Source organism: Mustelus asterias, chromosome 16 (assembly GCF_964213995.1).
Source record: "Mustelus asterias chromosome 16, sMusAst1.hap1.1, whole genome shotgun sequence".
Classification (NCBI taxonomy): Eukaryota; Metazoa; Chordata; class Chondrichthyes; order Carcharhiniformes; family Triakidae; genus Mustelus; species Mustelus asterias.
This window is the reverse complement of record NC_135816.1, coordinates 28,232,518-28,257,688: the sequence shown is the minus strand read 5'-3', so window position 1 is coordinate 28,257,688 and position 25,171 is coordinate 28,232,518. Positions and strand designations below refer to the sequence as shown.

General features: G+C 45.7%; 1 protein-coding gene across 2 annotated transcripts in view; it reads right to left on the bottom strand.

The window, feature by feature from the left end:
- Positions 1–4,022: 4,022 nt before the first annotated feature.
- LOC144505061 (organic cation/carnitine transporter 2-like) overlaps positions 4,023–25,171 on the bottom strand; it is an 89,256-nt gene continuing 68,107 nt past the window's right edge. The window contains exons 7-10 of one of the 2 annotated variants that reach the window (XM_078230805.1): positions 22,693–22,907; positions 17,418–17,600; positions 11,902–12,037; positions 4,023–4,566 (exon numbers count right to left, since the gene is read on the bottom strand). In XM_078230805.1, coding sequence (XP_078086931.1) covers positions 4,467–4,566; positions 11,902–12,037; positions 17,418–17,600; positions 22,693–22,907 — 634 coding nt within the window. In that variant the 3' untranslated portion in view covers positions 4,023–4,466. Of the gene's footprint in view, positions 4,567–11,005; positions 11,100–11,901; positions 12,038–17,417; positions 17,601–22,692; positions 22,908–25,171 lie in introns of those variants that run through there. The other variant, XM_078230806.1, reaches the window with a different exon arrangement.

Below are 25,171 nucleotides of genomic sequence, written 5' to 3'. Positions count from 1 at the left end.
CCCATTCACCACACAAAATATAACAGCAGCTGCAAACGCATGGCATTGTGGTTGTATTTTAAATGTCCTCTGAAATAGCTCAGCAGGCCACTCAAGTGTGTTCAAGGCCACAGTTCACCATCATCTTCTCACGGGGAATTTGGGGATTGGTCAGTCAATGCTGGCCTTGCCGCCAATGTCCACACCCCATGAAGTAATAATACCTCATCTTCCACATGCAGCCTTGCTGCAAGCCTCCCAGTCACAGCATCAACAGCTAATCAACCATGACTGCCTCATCACCAGACACATCACACCACACCCACTGCTATTCTTCCCTCTCACTGACAGGACACGGTGATGCACTGAAGTGCTCGGTGGATTGTCAGGCCTGTCAGAAAGTTTGTGGTCACTGTTAAGCAGAGTGAAGGAGTCCAGCACCAACAATGCACAGGGCTTTGTGCAGAGTTTGGAGCCAATTCTTTCCCATGGAAAAGTGATGTTATTTCCATTAACAGACTTGTGGATCCAAGCCTGAAGCAGAATTTGATGGCTGATATCTCAGCTTCATTGTTGGACAAGCAGAAGTTATCTAACATTTGACTGCTGCAGTGAAAGCTAACACTTCTATCGAGCTCATCTTGTTAGCATGAAAGCTCAGAAAGCTGCTATCATAGGTGCTGAATACCAGTCTACGAAGGTGGGTGGGGTGGAACAGCAGTCCAACAATCTATTTTCACACATTTCTATATTTTCTACTTTCAAGGGACAAGAACAAGGCCAGCATTTGTTGATCATCCCTGGTTGCCCCCCCACCTTGAGAAAGCAGTGGTGAGCTGCCTTCACAAATCACTACAGTTTATCTGATGGAGGGTAAAGTATGGTAGTGCTGTGAAGGAGTTCCTGGATTTTCAACTCACAATAGTAACAGCAAAGAAGCATATAGGCTGGAATTTTACCGGCACACCCGCCCTGATTCCGGGGATGGGCGAGGCTCGGAGAACGACATTCTCCGTTGGCCTCGGGTGGGATTGCACGAACCTCGGGTGGATGTGCCGGTAAAATCCCGCCCACAGTTTTAAGTCAGGATGGTGTGTGGCTTTTGGGGGCAAACATGCAAATACTGGTGGTCTCATGTATCTGCTACCTTTGTCCTTCTAGGTAAGTCGATCTCATGGATTTGGAAGAAACTGTTGAAGGAGCCTTGACAAGTTGCTGCAGTACATCTTGCAAATGGTGCACATCTCTGGCACTGCCTTGGTGGTAGACGGCATGAATACTTCAGGTGATGGATGGCATGCTGATCATGCAGGCTGCTTTGTCCTGGATAGTGTCAAGCTTCTTGAGTGCCTTAGGAACCACACTCATCCAGGAATGTGGAGTGTATTCCCCTCGCCCCTTGTATATGGTTGACAGGCTTTGGAGAGTCAGTAGATGAGCCACTCACTGCAGAATTTCCAGTCTCTGACTTGCTTTTGTATCCACGGCATTTATATAGCTGGCCCAGTTAAGTTAAATTTCTGGACAATGCTAGCTGCCAGGATGATGATGCTGGGGTATTCAGCGATGCCATTGAATGTCAAGGGGAGATTAGATACTCTCTTGCTGGTGATGATCATTGTCTGGGACTTGCGTGACATGAATGTTGCCTGCTAATTGTCACCACAAACCTGAATGTTGCCCAGATCTTGCTGCTTATGGACCTGTGCTTCTTCTGAGTGACACGGAGCAAGTGTACAATCATCAGCAAACATCATCACTTCTGAACTTATGACGGAGGAAAAGTCATTGATGGTGTAACTGGAGAAGGTTGGATCGAGGACACTTACCCTGAGGAATTCCTGCAGGGATGTCTGGGGATGGATTTTTTGACTTTTGCATGCAATTGGGACAGTATGATTTACAAAGCCAATTTAGAATGTTTTTTGGTACTTTTTATTTTATTTCAACATCGTTGCAAAGATGACTCTGATGATGGTCAGTAACATGGGGGCGTTAAGATATGTGACTGTTGGCGAATGGAATTGTGTTCATTTAACCATATGATCACAAATAACATTTGCATGTGACACTAAGAAAATAATCTATATTTCATTAGTCACAAGTCCAGTGGCCCAAATCTTCCATTGTGGTTTGAAACCTTTATTCCCGAACCTGATAAGATAAAAATACCTTCCTCCAATTTTTCTGGGTAACCTTTCAATGGGAGATCGCACAGAACACAATCAGTGCAGGAAACCTCGGAGACAGCAACAGAGTGACTCTGATCCAAAGCCTCACCCTATTTTTGTGACACTAGCTGCTGTAAAGTAAGTAAGTAAGTAAATTGTTTAAGTACCCCAAATTTTCTTTCAAAAGCTATGGACAGACATTAAGAGTGTGTAAGGGACTTGGGTAGGTGAGGTGGAAGGGCGACTAGTGTAAATGGGTGAGGAGGTAGTGTGGGTACAGGGAGAGGTGGATAAGGGATTAGGGTGAGTGAGGTAGGGCGAGGTCGGATTGGTGGGGATAGTGGGATACTGAGGTCACGTCAGGTTGGGGGAAGGGTTAGGGTAAGGTCGGATGATAAGGTTAGCTCAGGATGGGGTGGGGGAATCAGATGGTCATGTGGGGGAGTTGTGGGGTGGTGGGAGTCAGGGATTGAAGAGGACTTGGGGGTCAAGGGAGTAGTGTGTGTGATTGGAGGGTCAGTTGTATAGTTACCCAGATATCGGACTAGGTTTTAGTCTGACATTTCCTGGGTAGCTATCCAGGTAAGTCAGAACTGTCCAACGTTTCTGACTCTAACCCCGAGTTGGAGCCTTTCTCAGAGGTTCCAGGGAGCAGCAGAATTACCCATTTGAAGTTCAAACTTCAGGGCCAATTCTCATTGGGACCTCCGAGAATTTCCCTGGTCCCTTGCAGATTTTGACGGATACATCTAGTCTCCAATTATCCAGAGTCTGGAAGATCTGGTCTATATTTGTTATTCTTTATAATTTCATCACAGACATGATGGGTCAAAAAGCTGCTTTCTATGCAGTAAAACTCTATGACTCTTGGTCAGATTAATTTGATCACCTCCTCCTCCGCTTCTCCAATTTTGAGATATTTCAAGTGCAACTATCTCCCAATTTCAGTCCAAATCCCTGTTGCTGATTTTAAATTTCTCCTTCCTTTATCTATTCCACATTTAATTCCAGCAGTGGGAGTTTGGGATCAAGTTAGTGAATTTAATTTGATTTGATTTGATTTAATATTGTCACATGTACTGGGATACAGTGAAAAGAATGGAACGGGAGTAACAGTTGATGAGAATAGCTGACAGTAACAGCTCAAAGGAAGGCACTGGTTTGCTGCTGGTGTTTGGTTTATGATGTTTGACAAAATTGACCTTCCTGGGAAGGAAACCAGAGGGAGGATATGAAAATATGGAGTGAATTTTCCCTTCTCTTGCAGGCACTGAAGGCAATGGTAAACCACTGCAGTACATTGCCAAGAATAATCACGGACCAATCTAATGGACATCCATGGTCACCAACGCCCTCTTAGGACCTGGTGTCTGAAGGAGGAGGAGGATTGCAGGCACTAAAATAGTGATGCACCCAAAATGGGTTACATTGTCTACTGCTCCATTAATAAGAATGAATAGACCAGTGATATTTTGAATGGCACTAATTACTGAAAGCCCAAATCCTCCACTTGTTATAGAACATAGAACAGTACAGCACAGAACAGGCCCTTTGGCCCACGATGTTGTGCTATTGGTGGCATGCCCTTTTTAATGTGTCAATTGAGGCTTCAAGAATTACAAACTTAGGTTAGAACAGGTCAGACGATTTGCTGTGCACAGATCCAGCAGCTCTGTGGGAGATGGGAGCTGATGAGGTCCAGTCAAGATAAGTCTGCCGTTATTTTTGTTGGTTGCAGGGGAGCAGGATTTCCCCCTTCAGTTTCCTCAAAAATAATCTGAGCTGGTCACATCCTGAGACGTCACCCTCTGACTGTGTCCCAACTCCCAGCACCTTGCTGGCAGCCAGGCCAGCTGAATTACTGGAGGCCTCAATCCTGGGAGCAACATTGGGATGGCTTGTGGTGCCCCGAGAGTGCAGTGACTGGATTTTAATGAGGTTAGCACCTCAGGATTACAACCACTGCTTCACTGCAGTTATGGGCGACATACCAGTTGGCCAGTGTGCTGGTCTATTATCCAAATTGGTCTATTGTCCAAAGATCAAAATTGACTCCATAACAATTTTAGCCTATCCGTGACACCAAGTTTTGCGTTACACACAAATATCCCAGATGTTTCCAAATGGAAGTGAGAAAATGTAAGAAACATGAACTGGTGCAGTGTCCCGTTGATATGAATATTTAACAATGGTCCCTGAGTATTTTGATTGTATTGCTATATATATTTCAATTTCATAGTGATGTTAGTCTGTGACATCAACTGGAAAAAATCGATTCCTTGTCCATTTCTCCATTGATCTGGGGTCAGGGCTGGGTTAAATTTCCTCCATCTTACTGATTACCATACTGGCTTCTCCAGCTGTTCCATTTTTATAAAAACGATAGTGATTTTTGTCAGTGCTTCTACATTTGAACCTGCAATCAGATAAAAAAACCCATCATAAATAATGAACATCAGCTGATTTTTTTGTCACCTTCCTTTCTTTAGACACAATCACTTATTTCATAACAGATTGATTTTATTTGAGTAATTCAAAAAGGTTTAGGGTCAGCTGATATGACAATGAAGGTTGCCAATGTACCAATGCATTACTAAGCCACAGATTGAAGTGAATGAAGGCGGTAATTTAGATAAGGGAGTAGAGGGAGAGGGTGTTCGCGACTCATCAAAGCGGGTCCAGATAAAAGCTGGAATAAGGACACTTTGCCTGAATGCACGAAGCATTCGGAACAAGGTGAATGAGTTGATGGTGCAAATCAGCACAAGTGGGTACGATCTAGTGGCCATTACAGAAACGTGGCTGAAAGGTGACCAGGACTGGGAGATGAATATCCAGGGGTATCAGGCGTTTAGGAAGAATAGACAGGAAGGAAAAGGTGGTGGGGTCGCGCTATTAATAAGAGATAATATCAGGGTAGTACTGAGGGATGACATAGGCTCTGAGGAACAAAACGTGGAATCGTTATGGGTAGAGATGAGGAATAGTAGAGGGAGAAAGACACTAGTAGGTGTGGTATATAGGCCCCCAAATAATAATGTTGAGGTGGGGAGGGCTATAAACAAGCAGATAAGGGATGCGTGTAAAAACGGAACGGCAATAATCATGGGGGACTTCAACATGCACATTGACTGGCAGACTCAAGTCGGTAAGGGTGGAATGGAGGAAGAGTTCTTAGAATGCTGTCGGGATAGTTTCCTTGAACAGCATGTTACGGAACCGACGAGGGAACGAGCTATTTTGGATCTGGTATTGTGTAACGAGGTAGGTAGAATTAAGGATCTTATTGTGAAGGACCCTCTTGGGTCTAGTGACCACAATATGGTCGAATTTCTGATTCAGATGGAAGAGGAGAAAGTTTGGTCTCAAACCAGTGTTCTCTGTTTGAACAGAGGGAAATATGATAGGATGAGGGATGAATTGGCTAAGGTAGACTGGGAGAGCAGGCTGGCAGGTAGGATAGCTGAGGAACAGTGGAGGATTTTTAAGGAGATCCTTTTCAGTTCTCAGCAAAAATATATTCCAGCAAAAAACAAGGATTGTAAGAAAAGGGAGAACCAGCCGTGGATAACGAAGGAAATAAAGGAGAGTATTAAAATAAAAACAGCTGCGTACAGAGTGGCCAAAAATAGTGGAGAAACAAGTGATTGGGAAAAATTTAAGAAACAACAAAGAGAGACTAAGAAAGCGATAAAGAAAGGAAGGATAGACTATGAAGCTAGGCTAGCAATTAATATAAAAAATGATAGTAAAAGTTTTTATAAATATATAAAAAGGAATAGAGTGGCTAGAGTGAATGTTGGACCCTTGGAGGACGAGAGGGGGGAGTTAATAGTGGGAAATGAGGATATGGCTGAGTCTTTAAATAAGTTTTTTGTGTCGGTCTTCACGGTGGAGGACACAAATAGTATGCCAAATATTAACGATAGAGGGTTGGCAGCAGGAGAAATACTTAATACGATTAATGTTACCAGAGAGGCAGTGCTGGGTAGACTAATGGGACTGAAGGTGGACAAGTCCCCGGGTCCGGATGGAATGCATCCCAGGGTATTGAAAGAAATGTCAGAGGTAATAGTGGATGCGTTAGTGATTATTTATCAAAACTCGTTGCATTCTGGGGTAGTGCCGGTTGATTGGAAAACGGCTAATGTTACGCCGCTGTTTAAAAAAGGAAGGAGACAAAAGGCGGGTAACTATAGGCCGGTCAGCTTAACGTCTGTAGTAGGGAAAATGCTGGAATCCATTATTAAAGAGGAGATAGCAGGGCATCTGGATAGAAATGGTTCGATCAATCAGACGCAGCATGGATTCATGAGGGGAAAGTCGTGCTTGACGAACATGTTGGATTTTTATGAAGATGTGACTAGGGCGGTTGATGGAGGAGAACCGGTGGATGCGGTGTTTTTGGATTTCCAAAAGGCGTTTGATAAGGTGCTCCATAAAAGGCTGCTGAAGAAGATTAGGGCACACGGAGTTGGGGGTAGTGTGTTAAAGTGGATTGGGGACTGGCTATCCGACAGGAAGCAAAGAGTCGGAATAAATGGGTGTTTTTCCGGTTGGAGGAAGGTAACTAGTGGCGTGCCGCAGGGTTCGGTACTCGGGCCGCAACTGTTTACCATTTATATAGATGATCTGGAGGAGGGGACGGAGTGTAGGGTAACGAAGTTTGCAGACGACACAAAGATAAGTGGAAAAGTGAATCGTGTGGAGGACGGAGAAGATCTGCAGAGAGAGATTTGGACAGGCTGAGTGAGTGGGCGAGGATATGGCAAATGGAGTATAACGTTGAGAAATGCGAGGTTATACACTTTGGAGGAAATAATAACAAATGGGATTACTATCTCAATGGAAACAAATTAAAACATGCTACCGTGCAAAGGGACCTGGGGGTCCTTGTGCATGAGACGCAAAAGCCCAGTCTGCAGGTACAACAGGTGATCAAGAAGGCAAATGGGATGTTGGCCTATATTGCGAGGGGGATAGAATATAAAAGCAGGGATGTCTTGATGCACCTGTACAGGGCATTGGTGAGGCCGCAGCTGGAATACTGTGTGCAGTATTGGTCCCCTTATATGAGGAAGGATATATTGGCATTGGAGGGAGTGCAGAGAAGGTTCACCAGGTTGATACCGGAGATGAGGGGTTTGGATTATGAGGAGAGGCTGAGGAGATTGGGTTTGTACTCGTTGGAGTTTAGAAGGATGAGGGGGGATCTTATGGAGACTTATAAGATAATGCGGGGGCTGGATAGGGTGGAGGCGGAGAGATTCTTTCCACTTAGTAAGGAAGTTAAAACTAGAGGACACAGCCTCAAAATAAAGGGGGGTCGGTTTAAGACAGAGTTGAGGAGGAACTTCTTCTCCCAGAGGGTGGTGAATCTCTGGAATTCTCTGCCCACTGAGGTGGTGGAGGCTACCTCGCTGAATATGTTTAAAGCGCGGATGGATGGATTCCTGATCGGTAAGGGAATTAAGGGTTATGGGGATCAGGCGGGTAAGTGGTACTGATCCACGTCAGATCAGCCATGATCTTATTGAATGGCGGGGCAGGCTCGAGGGGCTAGATGGCCTACTCCTGCTCCTATTTCTTATGTTCTTATGTTCTTATGATTGCTAAGAATTAAAGCATGCGGGGATGTCAGGTAAGATGGGAATATAAGCTTTGTACCTGAGATCGGCACCTTTCAATCAAGCTTTGGAAGGAGGAATGGAGGCATAGACTATTTTCTAAATGGGGAAATGCTTAGGATATCAGAAGCACAAAAGGATTTGGGAGTCTTTGTTCAAGATTCTCTTAAGGTTAACATGCAGGTTCAGTCGGCAGTTAGGAAGGCAAATGCAATGTTAGCATTCATGTCGAGAGGGCTAGAATACAAGAGCAGGGATGTACTTCTGAGGCTGTATAAGGCTCTGGTCAGACCCCATTTGGAGTATTGTGAGCAGTTTTGGGCCCCGTATCTAAGGAAAGATGTGCTGACCTTGGAAAGGGTCCAGAGGAGGTTCACAAGAATGATCCCTGGAATAAAGAGCTTGTCGTATGAGGAACAGTTGAGGACTCTGGATCTGTACTCGTTGGAATTTAAAAGGATGAGGGGGGATCTTATTGAAACTTACAAGATACTGCGAGGCCTGGATAGAGTGGACATAGAAAGGATGTTTCCACTTGTAGGAAAATCTAGAACCAGAGGGCACAACCTCAGGTTAAAGGGATGATCCTTTAAAACAGAGATGAGGAGGAATTTCTTCAGCCAGAGAGTGGTGAATCTGTTGAACTCTTTGCCGCAGAAGGCTGTGGGGCCAGGTCATTGAATGTCTTTAAGACAGAGATAGATAGGTTCTTGATTAATAAGGGGACCAGGGGTTATGGGGAAAAGGCAGGAGAATGGGGATGAAAAAAATATCAGCCATGATTGAATGGCGGAGCAGACTCGATGGGCCGAGTGACCTAATTCTGCTCCTATGTCTTATGGTCTTATGGTCTAAACTCAGATTGATCACCTCAGTGGACAGGGTGCACAAGTAAAAGCTGTCAATATTCAGCAATTAATGTGCTGAAATACGTTAGAATTAACTTATTAAGACATGCCAAACTGATATGCCTTAGGCTTATTTTCTTTGTAAGAATTATTAACATGTTTTGAAAGAAATATTGCAGGAATTCCGGATAGTGTTCATTGTTTTCAACTCAATTTGCTTCAACTTATAATATTGAAATCTATAGATCAGGACGTCAAAAGTTCACTGCCACATGTACGTGGTAGACCATCTGAACGTCTGTTGGAAATACTGCTATTAACCTCAGTGGTCTGTATGGTATTGCCAAACCTCCAAGATTGTTCTGCAGTCTTCAAGCACTAAACATTAAACTCTGGTCACTGCTCTGAACAACATGGAATAAAAATAACTGGGACTTCTTCCTTTTCTTTGAACACTTTTCTTTATTAATTATCAAACTAAGACTTACATTCATGCAGTGCCTTTCAAAGCCTCACGGCACAGATAAATGCTCTGCAGTAAATGAAGTACAGTCACTGCTTTTTTCTCATTGTGCCATTGTGGCCTCACAGTTTGTCCACAGCATGGTGACAACGACCAGAGAATTGCAGGGGGGATTTTCCCATTCCACCCGCCATGGGAATCATAGCAAGGTGGGGTGGGGAATGGACCATTCAAGCGTCCGTTGACCTCAGGCAGGATTTTCCGGTTTTGGGGTGAGTGCGGCTGGAATATCCCACCTTTGGTTGAGTCTCCAGGACAGGGGTTTGAGCCCATAGCCTTCTGACAATCAGCAAACTGAACCATAACTGATACAATGGGCGTGAAATTCCACGGAGTGGCAATTAGGGGACGACTGCCACTCTGCTGCTACTTCGTTTACTGTGAAATTTTTTCAAACCTGTCTAGCTCGAACTTCTGATTCAGGCCAGGCAAAAACTGAGCAGCGCAGCGCTGCTAGATCAGATGGAGGGAAGCTGTATCCCTTTCTTACATCTGCCACATATAAGCTGAGTTTAAAAGTTTATTTATTAGTGTCACAAGTAGGCTTATATTAACACTGCAATGAAACTACTGTGAAAATCCCCGAGTCACCACACTCCCGTGCCTGTTCGGGTACACTGAGGGAGAATTTAACATGAACAATGCACCTAACCAGCACGTCTTTCGAACGGTGGGAGGAAACCGGAGCACCTGGAGGAAACCCACGCAGACATGGGGAGAACGTGCAGACTCCATACACACAGTGACCCAAGCCGGGAATCGAACCCGGGTCCCTGGCGCTGTGAGGCAGCAGTGCTAACCACTGTGCCACTGTGCTGCCCGGTTCAGGTACTTTCAAGCCAAACGTTTTTGATTTTGATTTGATTTTGATTTTCAGGCACTTTCAAGCCAAGCAGAAGGTAAGCTTGTCAGTAAGTGATTGGAATTTGGGGCAGGAAAGGCTGGGGGGTGGGTTGCACTAGTCAGGGGCCAATTGGGAAGGTGTGGAAGGGTGGAGTCAGTCAGCCAGTTGAGGAGTGGGGGTTCACACTCGGCGGGTTAAGTGTTTTGTGCAGATGGGAGAGGTGGGCTGGTGCTGAGGCGTAGGGGATTCAGCCATTAAGGAGGTGCGGGCTTTGGTCAGTATTGGGTGGGGGGGGGGGGTCAAGCGGCAGGTAGGGTGCTCGGTCAGTTGGAGGAATTGGGGGACTGAGGATTTGGTTAGTTGGGGAGGGTAAATTGGTGGTGGGAGATTTGGCCACTCAGGGGCGGGGACGGGAGTTGCAGGGTTGGCTAGTTTGCGGGATGGGTGTTGGCAGTTTGGGGTGCCACCAGTTGAGGGTGGGAGATTGATGGCCTGTGCTAGGGTGTGGGAGGGGCTGGGCTGGTGGGGAGTGGGGGGCGGGGGGGGGGGGGGGGAGGTGGTGTGCAGGTGTTTGGCCAGTTTGGGGAGTGGTCTTGTGGGACTGGGCCTGGGGGAGTAGTCACAGGGTAGCGGGGGCTGGTGGGGAATCCCTCCATATGTCTCTCTGCCTTTCTTTCTCTCCACTGGAAAGTGCATGTGTGGAAATCAAATGAGCCCCAACAGCCAAATGTTGCATCAGCACTCATTGCCTAAGATTAGGAATGGTGTCTAATACAATAATACACTAACAGGAGTTACACGGAACTGGGTCTCATAGAAGCTCAGATCTTAAATAAGACTTATCTTCTTACCTTTAGATCCTCACTTCACCCTGGGCCTGACCCTGGGCCTGATCCCCTTTCCTGATGTCTCTGCTTCTCAACACTGTAATAGCTACCATTGTACAGCTCTGTGAAAAACTCTCTCCAAATGCCTCCAGCCCTCTGTCTCTCTCCCTCTATTTAAAATAGACATCTTCAACCAGGCTCTTGATCACTTCTTCCAGCTCTCTCACAAAGGACAGATATTTGCTCCTTTTCTCCTCAGAGAAGCACCTTGGAACAGAGGCTACATTAAAAGCATTCGATAATTGTGAGCTTTTGTTCAGAGCAGAAAACTGAGAAATAGACTGAATCAAAGGGTGAGATTCTTTCCAGGATTATCAGGGCCTCGGCATTGCGTTCAATTCTGGGCCAGGAACATGGATGTGGCAGTGAAGGGATGTCACTCAGGACCTTCCCAGCGGCATCCAATGCAGAAGCTACCTCTGGAGGCCCCATCCAATCAAACACGGTGGGATGTCCAGTGAGGTGGAGGACCGCTCAGAACTCTGCAGCAATGAATGCCCAGCAGCCCTGCTGGGGGAGGTGGGCACTTCTGAGGCGGGTGGGCGACTGTGAGGGCAGCTCAAAATTGAGGTGCCCTTGTCAGGGAACACAGAAGAGTTACACTGAGGTTTTTCAGCATTTTCTGTTTTTGTTTCAGATCTCCAGCATCTGCAATGCATTACTTTAATTCAATTGGAAACATGAATTTGCGCGGCCCTGTCATTGGGGCTTGGAGCTTCTAGCTCCTCCAATGACTTGGTAGACACTGTATGTGGAGTGGGGGAGGGGGGGGGCGCGGTGGGGGGAGGGGAGGTGCTTTAGCAGTGTGAGGCAATCCTGCAGAATCATGCTGATTTGGACCTAAATCACTTCTACTGGCTGTCCAATATTGGAAAAGCTTCCTGTTAATGGAAATGCATCAGGAATTATCCCCATGTTGACCCCACCCCAACTTTACCAGCACCCTTTCCTCTTCCACCCCCACCTCCATTCCCATCTTTATAGCTGGAAACATTCATTCAATGAAGACAGTGCAGACATACCTCTTCATTTTCTGCATCTGGTCAATGGTTTCAGGGAGAGGAATATTGAGTGTTTCAGGCAGAAATAGAACCAAGAATGCTGAAAACACTGTCAAACTGCCCATCAGAATATAAGGCAGAAACTCATAATAAAAACCTGTGAAAGCACAGAGCAAGTTGTGAGAGCATCTGTTAGGAGAAGATCATCATATTTACATAAAGTCAGAAACACTGCATATGTGACAATACTGTGCCTTAAAGAAATGTATTTATATCATGTTTCTTGTGAGGGGAATGTTTTAAACTTCAGCTCTGATTATGGTGCCAATTTGTCTGCTCCAGGGCAGCTCACATGCTGAGAATGTAGAAGCATAATTGATCCATGATATTAGGGTGTTCGCTTTAATCTGAGCCACTACAGTTTTGTTTATTTTTTGGGTTGTCCCCAGGGGTTTCAGAGTAAGATTTAATTCGTTGATTGATGAGAGAGTCATGTGTGGGCAGGCACAATGGCACAGTGGTTAGCACTGCTGCTTCACAGTGCCAGGGACCCAGGTTCAATTCCGGCCTCGGTCACTGTCTGTGTGGAGTTTGCACATTCTCCCCATGTCTGCGTTGGTTTCTTTCGGGCGTACCGGTTTCCTCCCGCAGTCCAAAGATGTGCAGGTTAGGTTGATTGGCCATGCTAAATTGACCCTAATGTCAGGGAGATGAGCAGGGTAAATGTGTGGGGTTACGGGAATAGGGCCTGGGTGGGATTGCAGTAGGTACAGACTTGGTGGGCCAAATGGCCTCCTTCTGTACTCTAGGGATTCTATGATGGTGAATGGGTGGAGCTAAGCTTACAGAGGAAAAGCAAGCAGTTGCTGCTGGGATCTGCCAGAAGCAAGAAGCGTTGTTCTCTTTCCCTCTCCGGAGTTTGAAATCTGGGACAGCTAGAAAATAGGTATCTCTCTGCAGAAGTGTTCTGCAGGTTTGAGGACTAGCAGCCTACAAACCAGCATGCAAGCCTACTATTTGTGAACTGACTTTGAAGAGGAGTTTATGTCTATGCAAAATATTGCTTAAATTGGAACTAATAGAGATTGTATCTTGTCATGTTTAATTATTTTAATAGGTAAATAAAGTTTGTTTTTATAAAAGCCTCCTAGTGTGTCAATAGAATCACACCTGGAGTGAACCACCTTATGCTCACACTATTGCCAAAATCAAAAATAGTCGGAGTCTAGGCTAACTTCATAGTGTACCTTAAGAGTTTCTGAACTGGTCCCTAACGCACGTAACACAGGTCATGTATTTACTAACCACCCTTTGTTGTATTTCAAATGTTGATGCATTCACAGGACACAGAGATCTGAGCATGTGCAAGTGCACCCTCTGCTGCTTTCAGCTGGCTTTCGGGTGAGCTAGGCTCTGCTCACTCCCCCTGCTGGCGAGAAACTGGTTTGGCCTCATTTTTCTGCCACTGTAAGGTAAGATTCGATTTTTAAGTCGCCCAAAAAAGGTGTGAATTTCTCCCATTTTCATGCTAGTTTGGCATTTAGAACCTTTTTTGGTAAGATCGCCTCCATTGTTTTAGGTCCCTGCTACACACTCCATAAGCACAGACACCATTCCTCTCCTTGGCAACTTTCTAATGTTGGACCAGACCATTCATAACCTTTGTGCCCAATATGGCCGTGATGAGCTTCTAGTCAATTATCTTCTTCATCACCGACACCACCTCTTTTCACCTCTGTGGCATCTTCTGTCTCTACCTCATCTCAGGTCACCTGTTAATTGAGATCTTCATCTCTATCATGTTTTCATTTGATTATTTCAATGCTATTTTTGACCAGCCTCCCAATCTCCATCCTCCAAAAACTTCACGTCAACCAAAACCCTGTATCCTAACTTGCACAAGATGTGCTGAAGTGAGGTGACTTCTTGCAAGCTGTGCCCAGTATACCTTCTAGCTCTATCTTTTACTCTCATTCTATGCTTCTAAAACTTTCTTCCAACTCTTTTAAACTCTCTAACAATGCTTTCATTAAGTTGATCTTTCTCTACACCCTAGCTATGACTGTAACACTACACTGTGCACTCTCTCCTTTCCTTCTCTATGAACGGTATGCTTTGTATAGCACGCAAGAAACAATACTTTTCGCTGTATACTCGTACATGTGACAATAATAAATCAAATCAAATGACATAGTATCATTCATCTGCCATCTCCGTGGTCTACATTATCTCTTGGTCTGTCAATGTCCCAATTTTGAAATGATCATACTCGTTTTCAAATCTCTCCGTGGCCTCACCTCCCCTCTATCTCACACTCTCTACAACACTGCAATATATCAGCACTCTTCCAATCTTGATCGCTTGCTCTTCCCTGATTTTGATCACTTCAGCATTTGCTGACCATGTCTGCAGTGGCTCGGCACTAGGAACTCCCTCCTTGTGCCTCTCTGTCTTTCTATTTCTCTCCTCCTCAAAGGGGCTTCTTAAAACCTACCTCGAACACTTAGCTTTTGGTCATCTGCCCCAAAAGCACCTTATGTGACTTGGTGTCAAATTGCATTATATAATGGTCCTGTGAAACATTTTGAGATCATTTGTCCCCCTTAAAGGTGCTGTGTAGACAAATGTTGCTGTTGATGGTGATATTAAAACCACTACTCTCGGCTTGAGCAAATAGCCAATCATTTGCTTGAAAGCAGCCTACACTTTTTAAGGGTAGAAATTGGTCCTCATTGTGTAGATTTCCCAGGTGGAAAACAGGAATAAATAGCAGGGAGAGGAGTAAGTTTTACAACTGGGAACCTCCTCCATCATAAAAGCAAGGCTGAACTTTTACATCAAATCCATTTTGATATAATGTAGTTTCTACAGAGCACATAGGTTGGGAATCTGGTGAGAGGGGAATGTGACTCAGTGAGGGAGCAAGTGCTACTTTCATAGAATAGAATCATAGGTTCCCTACAGTGCAGAAGGAGGCCATTCGGCCCATTGAACCTTCATCAACAACAATCCCACCCAGGCCCTGTCACTGTAACCTCACATATTTACCCTGCTAATCCCCCTGACAATAAGGTACAATAAACATGACCAATCCATGAACCTGAGCATCTTCAGAGTGTAGGAAAAAACCAGAGCACCCAGAGGAAACCCATGCAGACACAGGGAGAACGTACAAATTCCACACAGTCATCCGAGGCTGGAGTTGAACCCGGGTCCCTGGCGCTGTGAGGCAGCTGTGCTAACCACTATGTCACCATACCGCCCAGGTATATAAAATACAATAAATATGTTAGGGTAGGTGCTGTGATGCAGCTGTAGCATATGGGGACTGATAGGCACCAGTATGATCCAGAGCCACCACCTCTGCTGTAAGTGTTTGCATTTCACCAGGCTTCAGTGCAGACTGGAAGAGCTTAAGTCGAGCTTTGTTACAGGAGGCAATTACACCCCTTGGCATAAGTATTTCACATTTGGTCTGTGATCAGGGATAGGAGGGTATTCATATGAATGAGGCATGCATTAGGATCCAGAGGGTGAAGGTGCAGCCCTTGTACTTGTGAAACAGGTATAAGATTCTTGCAGGATGTGTGGATGAGGACAGCATCTCCAGGTTGCTGAGCAAGCTGACCACACCATTTTACTATACAGATCCATTCAAGCGGGGGAGTGAGCAGGAATATACTAGCAATAAAAGACAGTATAGTTATGGGAATAGCTCCAGTTCCTCTGTAGCCGGGAATATGAGTTTTGCTAGCTATTGCCTGCCCTGTGACAGTGTTTAAGACATCCCCTCGTGGTTGGAAAAGAACTCAAAGAGGAAGGATTGAGTTGTCATGGAGTGGGAATGGGAAGGTCCAGGTTGGCACCAATAACTTAAGTAGGGCTAAGTTATGCTAAAAGAAATGACCATCTGGGGCTAAATTGAGCAAACTCACATACTGTTAATAACACCCGCACCACACTGGTGCCAGGCAATGATCATTGCGAGCAAGAGAAAATCTAATAATCAGTATTCAATGGCATTACCATCACTGAACTCCCCCCACCACCGCCTCCCTCTCCCCCGCCCCCCCCCCCCCCCCGCCCCCCCTGACCTAGTCTTAACATTGTGGGGTTACAATGGACCAGAACTGAACTGGATTAGCTATATAAACACGGTGGCTAAAAGATCAGGTTGGCATTGGGGGGTGGGGGGGAAAGCAGAGTGGTAGTGGAAGACAATATGGCAGGTGCTAAAAAAAGTTGGTTTCCCACTGGTGTAAATTGATGGCAGGAATGTGTGTTCCAGCACATCATAATGGGTTGCCATTCCTACCAGACGCCAGCATTAAACTATTTTGCATCCCGTTAACAGATTGCAGATGAAGGTCCATCAGGAATTGGACTGCTTGTCCAATCAACCGAGCAGCCAGTGGGCGTTCATGCTAGTCCAGAACATACCTGGACAAACACAGCATTCAGAATGTTGGACTTGGTGCCAGAAGGCATGGGGCAGCTCAGGAGACTCTGAAGTGAAGGTGGATGTCTCCAGCGATCGAACCCTGGAGCACCATGTTTGGCAGTGGATGGGTGGAGCATTTATGACATGGATCTTCCACCTTCAGGGTCTTCCAGGAGCTGAATCTTCTTCTTCAATGGCGGGTAAGTTTCAAATATGCCACCCAGATTGCAGTGCCTGCCCAGCTGTGCAAAACTACAGCAAACCCCCGATTATGTAATAAATTAGGCCAATGTCGTGCGATACGGTATGAATTCTCACCTGCCTCTGCAAGGGGAGCACTCCCACCTCCGCCATGGGACTTACCCCTGGTATGGAAAATGTCATCATTTCAACAATTCCAACCAGTTTTCACAAACATTCCCTGGGATGAAGATTTCACTCAAAGTCCACCACCCTTAGCCTCAGACAGTGGGATTCGGAAAAATAGATGTTGGGTGAGAGACATGCAGCTCCGAGGAGGGACAGGCTTTTAAAAAATTTATTTATTAGTCAAAAGTAGGCTTACATTCACACTGTAATGAAGTTACCGTGAAAATCCCCGAATCGTTGCAGTCTAGTGCCTGTTCGGGTACACTGAGGGAGAATTTAGCATGGCCAATGCACCTAACCTGCAGATCTTTGGATTATGGAAGGAAACCCATACAGACACGGGGAGAATGTGCAAACTCCAAGTGACCCAAGCTGGGAATCGAAACTGGGTCCCTGGCGCTGTGAGGCAGCAGCTCTAACCACTGTGCCACCCATCAGGTACCTTCCGCATATTTATTGTCTCTATTTATTGGGGCAAATTTTCCCGTTCCGCCCGCCATGGGAATCGTAACAGGCGAGGGGTGGACCACAGAAAGGTCCGTTGACCTCGGGCAGGATTTCGGGGCAAACGCAGCCGGGAATTCCTGACCCATTGGCTCATTCATCTCTTCATTTACACCAAGTGCACATGAATTGTATGGATTTGGGAATAGCCTATGTGAATCAGGGTAATACAAGAAATTCCCTGACATTCTACCTCTACAGGAAGTTAAACGTCTTATCTTACCAAGATGAAAAATGTAAGGTGAGATGATGCTGCCCAGCCTGGAGGCCATCGAGCTCACTCCGACACCCATGTTTCTTACCACAGTTGGGTACAACTCAGCAGTGTAGACATAAACTATGGCAAAGGCAGTTGTGGTTCCTAATTTTCCAATCATCACCAGAATGGTGGAAAGTACTAAAAGATCTAGAAAACACACAGGTAACAGTGAATATGTTGGAAGATGCAGCTTTTTACGCACGTATATCTGTATAATCCTGTCAAACATTCAACACATGGGCTAACTTTCCAAATGTGTGCTTCAGACATAAACCTTTGACTGTTGGGAGTACATACTGGGAATTTATAATGGTGCTCCTCATCCGTTAAAATTAATGGATGAAAATGTGTGATTCAACAGTTTCCTAATAAATGAGATTCTACACAGAAGTGTAAAACATGCACGGATCTCATTTCAAGAGTAAAAATTTTAATTTGATGCATTAAGCATTGGCAACAAGTTCAAGTTATTGGAGGCGGGTGTGATGGGCAAGAGAGTATTGATATGGATGAGCTTAAAAGCAACAAAGGTTTGGATGATTTAAATTTAAAGAGGATTGGAGGCTGGCCAGGATAGCAGTGGAGTCATTAGGGCTGGATGAGGACTCCAATGACAAAGCATTTGTTGTCACTTTTCCTACACTTTCTGTGGGAAGGAGAGAGGAGGATAGTAGGAGTATGTGTGCCTGTACGTCCAATGCCAATACAGCACAGCCTAGTCTCCAGTTGTCTTGGACTCCCTCTGCACCCCTCACCCCCCTCCCCCAGCCACTGAACCTAGACCTTGCTTCATCAAGCCTGTGTGGTAACTGGTGTGCATGTTAAAAGAATTCATGCATGAGCATCTTCCGTCCTTTAAAATGAAGTCTTGGACCTGGGACATCAGGACCCTCATGGACATCCCAACAGCCATGATGTGGAGATGCCGGCGTTGGACTGGGGTAAACACAGTAAGAAGTCTCACAACACCAGGTTAACGTCCAACAGGTTTATTTGGTAGCACAAGCCACAAGCTTTCGGAGTGCTGCTCCTTTATCAGGGGGTGTACTGCCATCGTTGCCCAGGAGCTCAGGCATTTTGACCTTGCTGCCGGCACCCTATGTGAGACATGCAGTCAGGGGAAGACCAGCTTGAGGAACGAGGTGGTGGTTACACCTCTTCCTGGAAAGGTAAATCAGTAGAAAGATAAATCGGAGAGGTTCTTATCAAGGACACAGATGAAGTCAGTGCCTGCTGGAAGAAACACTTCCAAGACCTCCTTAATAGTGACTCTGTCTTCACCGCATACCACCCACCACCATCGCAGCACAACCCCAACCCACCATGAGGTAGAAAATGTCATAGATAACGAAAGAACAAGGCATTAGGTGCGGACAGGATCTCCACTGAAGCACTGAAACATCGCGGCGAAGTATAACTGGCATGAATGCATAAGCTTATTATTTCCCTTATCTGGAAGGAGGGCATACCAGGAGACCTCAGAGACACTGTAATCTTAACCACTTCCCAGAAAGGTGATAAATCTGACTGCAGTAACTACAGAGGAATTTCCCTGCTGGTCGACAACAAGGAAGATCACCACGAGAGTCCTCCTTAATTGTCTTCTCCCTGAGGCTGGAGAGCTCCTTCCAGAGTCCCACTGAGGATTCCTCCCACTAAGGGGCACAATGGACATGATCTTCACTGCACGTCAACTACATGAGCCATTCAGGGAACAGCACCAACCCTTGTACATGGCTGCCTTTGACCTCACAAAGACCTTCGGCACTGTCAACCCTGAGGGATTATGGGGTGTCCTCCTCCAATTAGACTGCTCCCAAAGTGTGTCACTCATCTTCCATCTGCACCACGATGACATGCAAACCGTGACCCTGAACAACAGACCCACTGCAGATCTGAATTTACATTTGGACTGGAGTCAAGCTAGGCTTTTTCACTGCACTGATCCTTTTCTTGGTCTTCGTTGCTGCCACGCTCCATCTCACTCTCCCTGTTGGAGGGGAGCTGAATTCCAGAACAAATGGCAATCTGTTCAACCTCTGCCACCTGTAGGCCAGATCCAAGATCGTCCCATCCTTTGTCATTGAATACAGATGATACTTACGTCTGCGCACACTTGCAGTCTGAGTTTACAGTGCATCTATCAATGGGGCCTGGAAATAAAGTAGGATTATGAAGATTTTCGTTCAGGGTCTCATCAGTAGAATTTCACCTGATGCATTATGGTAGTGTCTGGTGCTTTGTAACTCAATGAAAAACACAGGACATTGTACATGGGGTTTAATTCTCTCAAGATAACAGATGTTGCATTTACTTTTTTGTGTGAGTGAACTGTAAGAATGAGGAGCTTTCTTCGTTCAGGATGTGGGTGTCGCTAGCTGGGCCAGCATTTGTTGCCCATCCCTAATTGCCCTTGAATAAGTGGTTAGGTGGATCATTTCGGAGGGCATGAGTCAACCACATTGTTATGCTTCTGGATCACATATAAGCCAGACCAGGTAAGGGTAACAGATAGAACATAGAACATCGAACATTACAGCGCAGTACAGGCCCTTCGGCCCTCGATGTTGCGCCAACCAGTGAAACCAATCTAAAGCCTCTCTAATCTACACTATTCCAATATCATCCATATGTTTATCCAATAACCATTTGAATGCTCTTAATGTTGACGAGTCCACTACTGCTGCAGGCAGGGCATTCCACACCCTTACTACTTTCTGAGTAAAGAACCTACCTCTAACATCTGTCCTATATCTATCACCCCTCAATTTAGAGCTATGTCCCCTCGTGTTAGCCATCACCATCCGAGGAAAAAGGCTCTCACTATCCACCCTATCTAATCCTCTGGTCATCTTGTATGTCTCTATTAAGTCACCTCTTAACCTTCTTCTCTCTAACGAAAACAACATCAAGTCCCTCAGCCTTTCCTCATATGATCTTCCCACCACACCAGGCAACATCCTGGTAAATCTCCTCTGCACCCTTTCCAACGCTTCCACATCTTTCCTATAATGCAATGACCAGAATTGTACGCAATACTCCAAGTGCAGTCGCACCAGAGTTTTGTACAGTTGCAGCATGACCTCATGGCTCCAAAACTCAATCCCTCTACCAATAAAAGCTAACACACCGTATGTCTTCTTAACAACCCTATCAACCTGGGTGCCAACTTTCAGGGATCTATGCACATGGACACCCAGATCCTCTGTTCATCCACACTACCAAGTTTCTTACCATTAGCCCAGTACTCTGTATTCCTGTTACTCCTTCCAAAGTGAATCACCTCACACTTTTCCGCATTAAACTCTCAGCCCAGCTCTGCAGCTTATCTATGTCCCTCTGTAACCTGCCACTTCCCTCCGCACTGTCTACAACTCCACCGACTTTAGTGTCATCCGAAAATTTACTAATCCATCCTTCTGCGCCCTCATCCAGCTCATTTATAAAAATGACAAACAGCAGTGGCCCCAAACAGATCCTTGCGGTACACCACTAGTAACTGAACTCCAGGATGTATATTTCCCACCCTCTGTTTTCTTACAGCTAGCCAATTCCTAGATTTCCTTCCCTAAAGGACATTAGTGAATCAGATGGTTTTTTACGACAATTGATTTACGGTCATCATTAGACTTTAATTCCACATTTTTCAAATTTCACCATCTACCACAGCAGGATTTGAACCCAGGTCCCCAGAGCATTGCCCTGGGTCTCTGGATTATTAAACCAGCGACAATACCACGATGCCATTGCCCCACCTCAGCTGGTGATGGCGAGGTAGGGTTATAGGTGGAACAGTAAATATATATTGAACAGATTTACTGCACAGCTTAAGTATGTTATATTCCAAAACTATGTCGGCTCCAGTTATAGTATTTAATAGCAACAGAATTAGAGAAATTTCATCTCATGGTTCTTGGAAGAGTGTAAGATTTTGGATTGAATATTACAAGGAGTCACTTTCAGATTTCCATTCCATTCCTGCTTACATACCTTGCGCCAAAGCACCACATTACTTGCCCAGATTTCCGTCCCGGGCCTTCCGAAAAATGTAGAGGGTAGGTTTAACCTTCGTCATGCTGGATCACTGGGGGAAAACCAAGCCGTACCCCCTTTTTCTGATGCTAGCTGCCACATTCTGTTAAGTTTAGGGACAGAATTCCCCGATCTTGCATATCCCACTACTGCTGCTAGTGAGAACGGTGCTCAGCGAAATCTCCGCTCATAGCAGCCGGACTGGAGAATCCCAGCCGTGGGCAAGGTCAGAGAATCTGGCCCTAGACGTCCCAAAGACACTATGGAGAGAAGGTAAGTGTGTAAGTTGAGTGGGTGAGGGATCAGGTGGATTGATGGGGGATAACCGATAGGTGGAGGGCTGGGGTCTTCGTGGGGTACTCGGAGGGTGGGGGGTGGATTATTCGGGTCAGTTAGGACTTCGAAAGGGAGGTTCCAGGAGTCTAGTAGAGAATTGGACGGTCTGTAGTATAGTTACCCAGGAGTTAGAACTGATTTTAAATATCTACATTTTCCTGGGATGGAATTCAAAGCCTCCAACTTTAACTCAGGGTTTTAGAGGGTTCCAGATGCAGGTTAATTGCTCTTTGGAAATCTAAATCTCCTGGGCAGTTTCCATTTGTTCAATGTGTTGGGACTTCCGAGAAATCGCCCAATACATCCAACGTGGGGAGTGTGGTGGATGGTGGGTGTGTTGGATTGGTGAGGGACTGAGGGGGGAGTACCTCCAGGTTACAATCATCTGGACTTCGAGGCCTATGTGTAGGGACTTCTGAGAAATCTTCCCGGTTGTACACCTTGCATGGGGAGGGTGGAGCTGATGGGTGTAATGGATTGATGGGGGACGAGGGGGGAGTGCCTCTAGGGTGCACCATCTGGACCTCTAGGCTTGTGTGTAATTTTGTATAACAGGAGATGACAAGGTGGTTTGACAAGTTTCTTAGTCAATGCTGATGTTAAGTAAAATTTGGGCATTACAAAACTGGCTTAGGCTCAGTGAACCACCAATTTTCCCTCCCTCGCTGTTGTCCTCTCACCATCCCATCCTTACAACACGGCGAATATCAGTGAAGCTGTGATGAGTTTTCACAGTTTGTGGATTAGTGTGGCAGAATGCTCAGGTCTCTGAAAGGCTACGCTACACGTACACTTCAATTGATCATAAAACGCCGCTTAAAAACATTTAACAATAGGTATTGCAATTTTTAATTGCACTGTAAAACGTTACTTGAAGGTATGGGTTGAATGAAGAAAAGGACAACTCCACCAAGAAGAAGTGAGCCCGAAAGGCTGAACCTGCGGGAAAACCTCTGGAGGAAAAGCCAAGCTGCTACATAGGCCGGAACTTCGATAGCGCCAGCGAAGAAACAGTTCAAATAGTCATCACCATGGAGGTTGGGTGTGTTCAAAGACAGGCTAAAGTATTCAGCTGTTAGAATCATCCTGCAACAAAAAGGGAAAAATAACCTTGTAAAACTGTTTTTAAAACATTCCCCGCCCCGCCATCCCATTTTGCTTCGATTTTCTTTCCTGCTGATTCGTGCTCCCCGTTCTACCCATCATTTCCCATCCAGGGGGCAAGCACCTGATCTGGCTCCATACTCTGTATTGATGTTAATTATATGAAAGTAAACTGGAACATTCCGTTTAGGTAACTAATCTTCAAAACTTATCCCCATCTCCATTGAGCAATAACAGCATCCTTATTGGAATATGTTTGGCAAATCAAATACTGGATGCAGTACCATTCCAAACTGCATCCTTCCAGTGGCTCAAGGAGTAACACAGCATATCAGTTCCCAATTATCCATCCAATGAGTTCCTTTCTTTCCTCCCCTCAGCTGATGGCTCTTTTTGCCTTTTAGTTAAGTTTCTTGAACCATTTCCAGATTTTTGTTTACGTAATTGTTTGCAAATCCCCAGCTAAAATAGTGGGATTTGAATACTTGTCTCTGGATCAAAATTCCAAGTCTCTGAATCAGTAATTAACAAAGCCACAATGCCGCATACTCTAAATATCTGTGATATAATGTCGCTGTTGTTGCAAGTTCAGAAAGGAAGACAGCCTAAAGGTGGTTTAAATAGCCAGCACTTGCTAACTTCCAGTGCAGGAGAGACACTCAGATCTGTAGGAAAAGAACAAACCAGTTATTCAGTAAAACCTCTAATGCAGAGCTTCATTTTTCCCATTGTCACCTAATTTTAATGCTTCACATTTGCTGTGACCACAGAGTTAAAATTGGGAAGGGGGGTGGTTAGTGATATTTTTTTGTCCAGATGACAGGTGGAATTCAACACAGAAAAGTGTGAAGTAACATTTTATGATAGGAAATATGTAATATGTCTGTAAGGGATAGCATCATGCCATCATTAGCAGTCAAGTGTGTCATGTAATCCAGCCTCAGTTTCACTTGGGCCTGGAGCACAGTACAGCAGGCACTGATGTGCGATTAATTCACTCGAGAGGCTAGATCGTACTCGGGAAATAAAGGCTTTTATTCGCAACAAGAATAGAGCATACTGCTTAACAATACTATCCCAGACTGAGGGTCACTAGGAAGTGCAGTGACCTTTATACTCCTATAGGAAGGCGGAGCCAACCGGAGTGTACCACAGAACAATGCTAACAGGTGGAACACCCCAACCCTAACCCCAACAGTAACAAGAGTAACATATGTACAAGTACCCATAGTGATAACCATCTATGGTTCAGTACCCATAGTGATAACCATCTATGGTTCAGTACCCATAGTGGTAACCATCTATGGTTCACCACATTCACCCCTCCTTTAAAAACAAAGGCCGGTGGGGCAAAAAAAACAGTACGAACTGTCCATATATTCACAAGTTCAGCCGTATCGGAGGTCCGCACCGTCTCTGCGACCTCAGCAGCACTGGCGGTAGTGCCGGTTCTGGTGACCGTGGTGTCCCTCTCTCCAAGGTGGTGTCCAGTGACTCCTCCAGTTCCTCACGCACGGGTGGACCTCGAAGTGGCGACAATCTCCTGGACTCAGGCAAGCTGTACACGGGAGTAAGAGGATTAAGTGGAGGTCCCGATACTGCCCGCGCCGTGTCAGGAGGGGAGAGAATGGGCAAAGGAACCCTAACCAGAGGTGCGGGAGCAACGGGGGTTTCCAGGTCCCCTGCAGGTGCCAGATCTCGGATAGAGACCGCGTCCTCTCGCCCGTCAGGATATGCTATATAGGCATATTGAGGGTTGGCGTGGAGGAGATGGACCTGTTCAACCAAAGGGTCGGACTTGCGGGCCCTAACATGCCGCCGCCGCAGGAGGACAGGTCCTGAGTACGTCAACCAAGACGGCAGTGAGGTCCCAGAGGAAGACTTCCTAGGGAAGGTAAACATCCGCTCATGTGGGGTAGCATTGGTTGCCGTACACAGGAGGGACCGGATTGAATGGAGCGCATCAGAAAGTACCTCTTGCCAACGGGAGACTGGAAGACCCCTAGACCTTAACGCCAGTGAGACAGCCTTCCAGACTGTAGCGTTTTCTCTTTCGACCTGCCCGTTACCCCTGGGATTGTAACTCGTAGTCCTACTTGAGGCAATTCCTTTAGAGAGCAGGTATTGCCTCAAGTCGTCGCTCATAAACGACGAACCCCTATCACTGTGGATATAACTGGGGTAACCGAACAGGGTAAAAAGATCCCGCAGGGCTTTGATGACCGTGGCAGCGGACATGTCAGAAC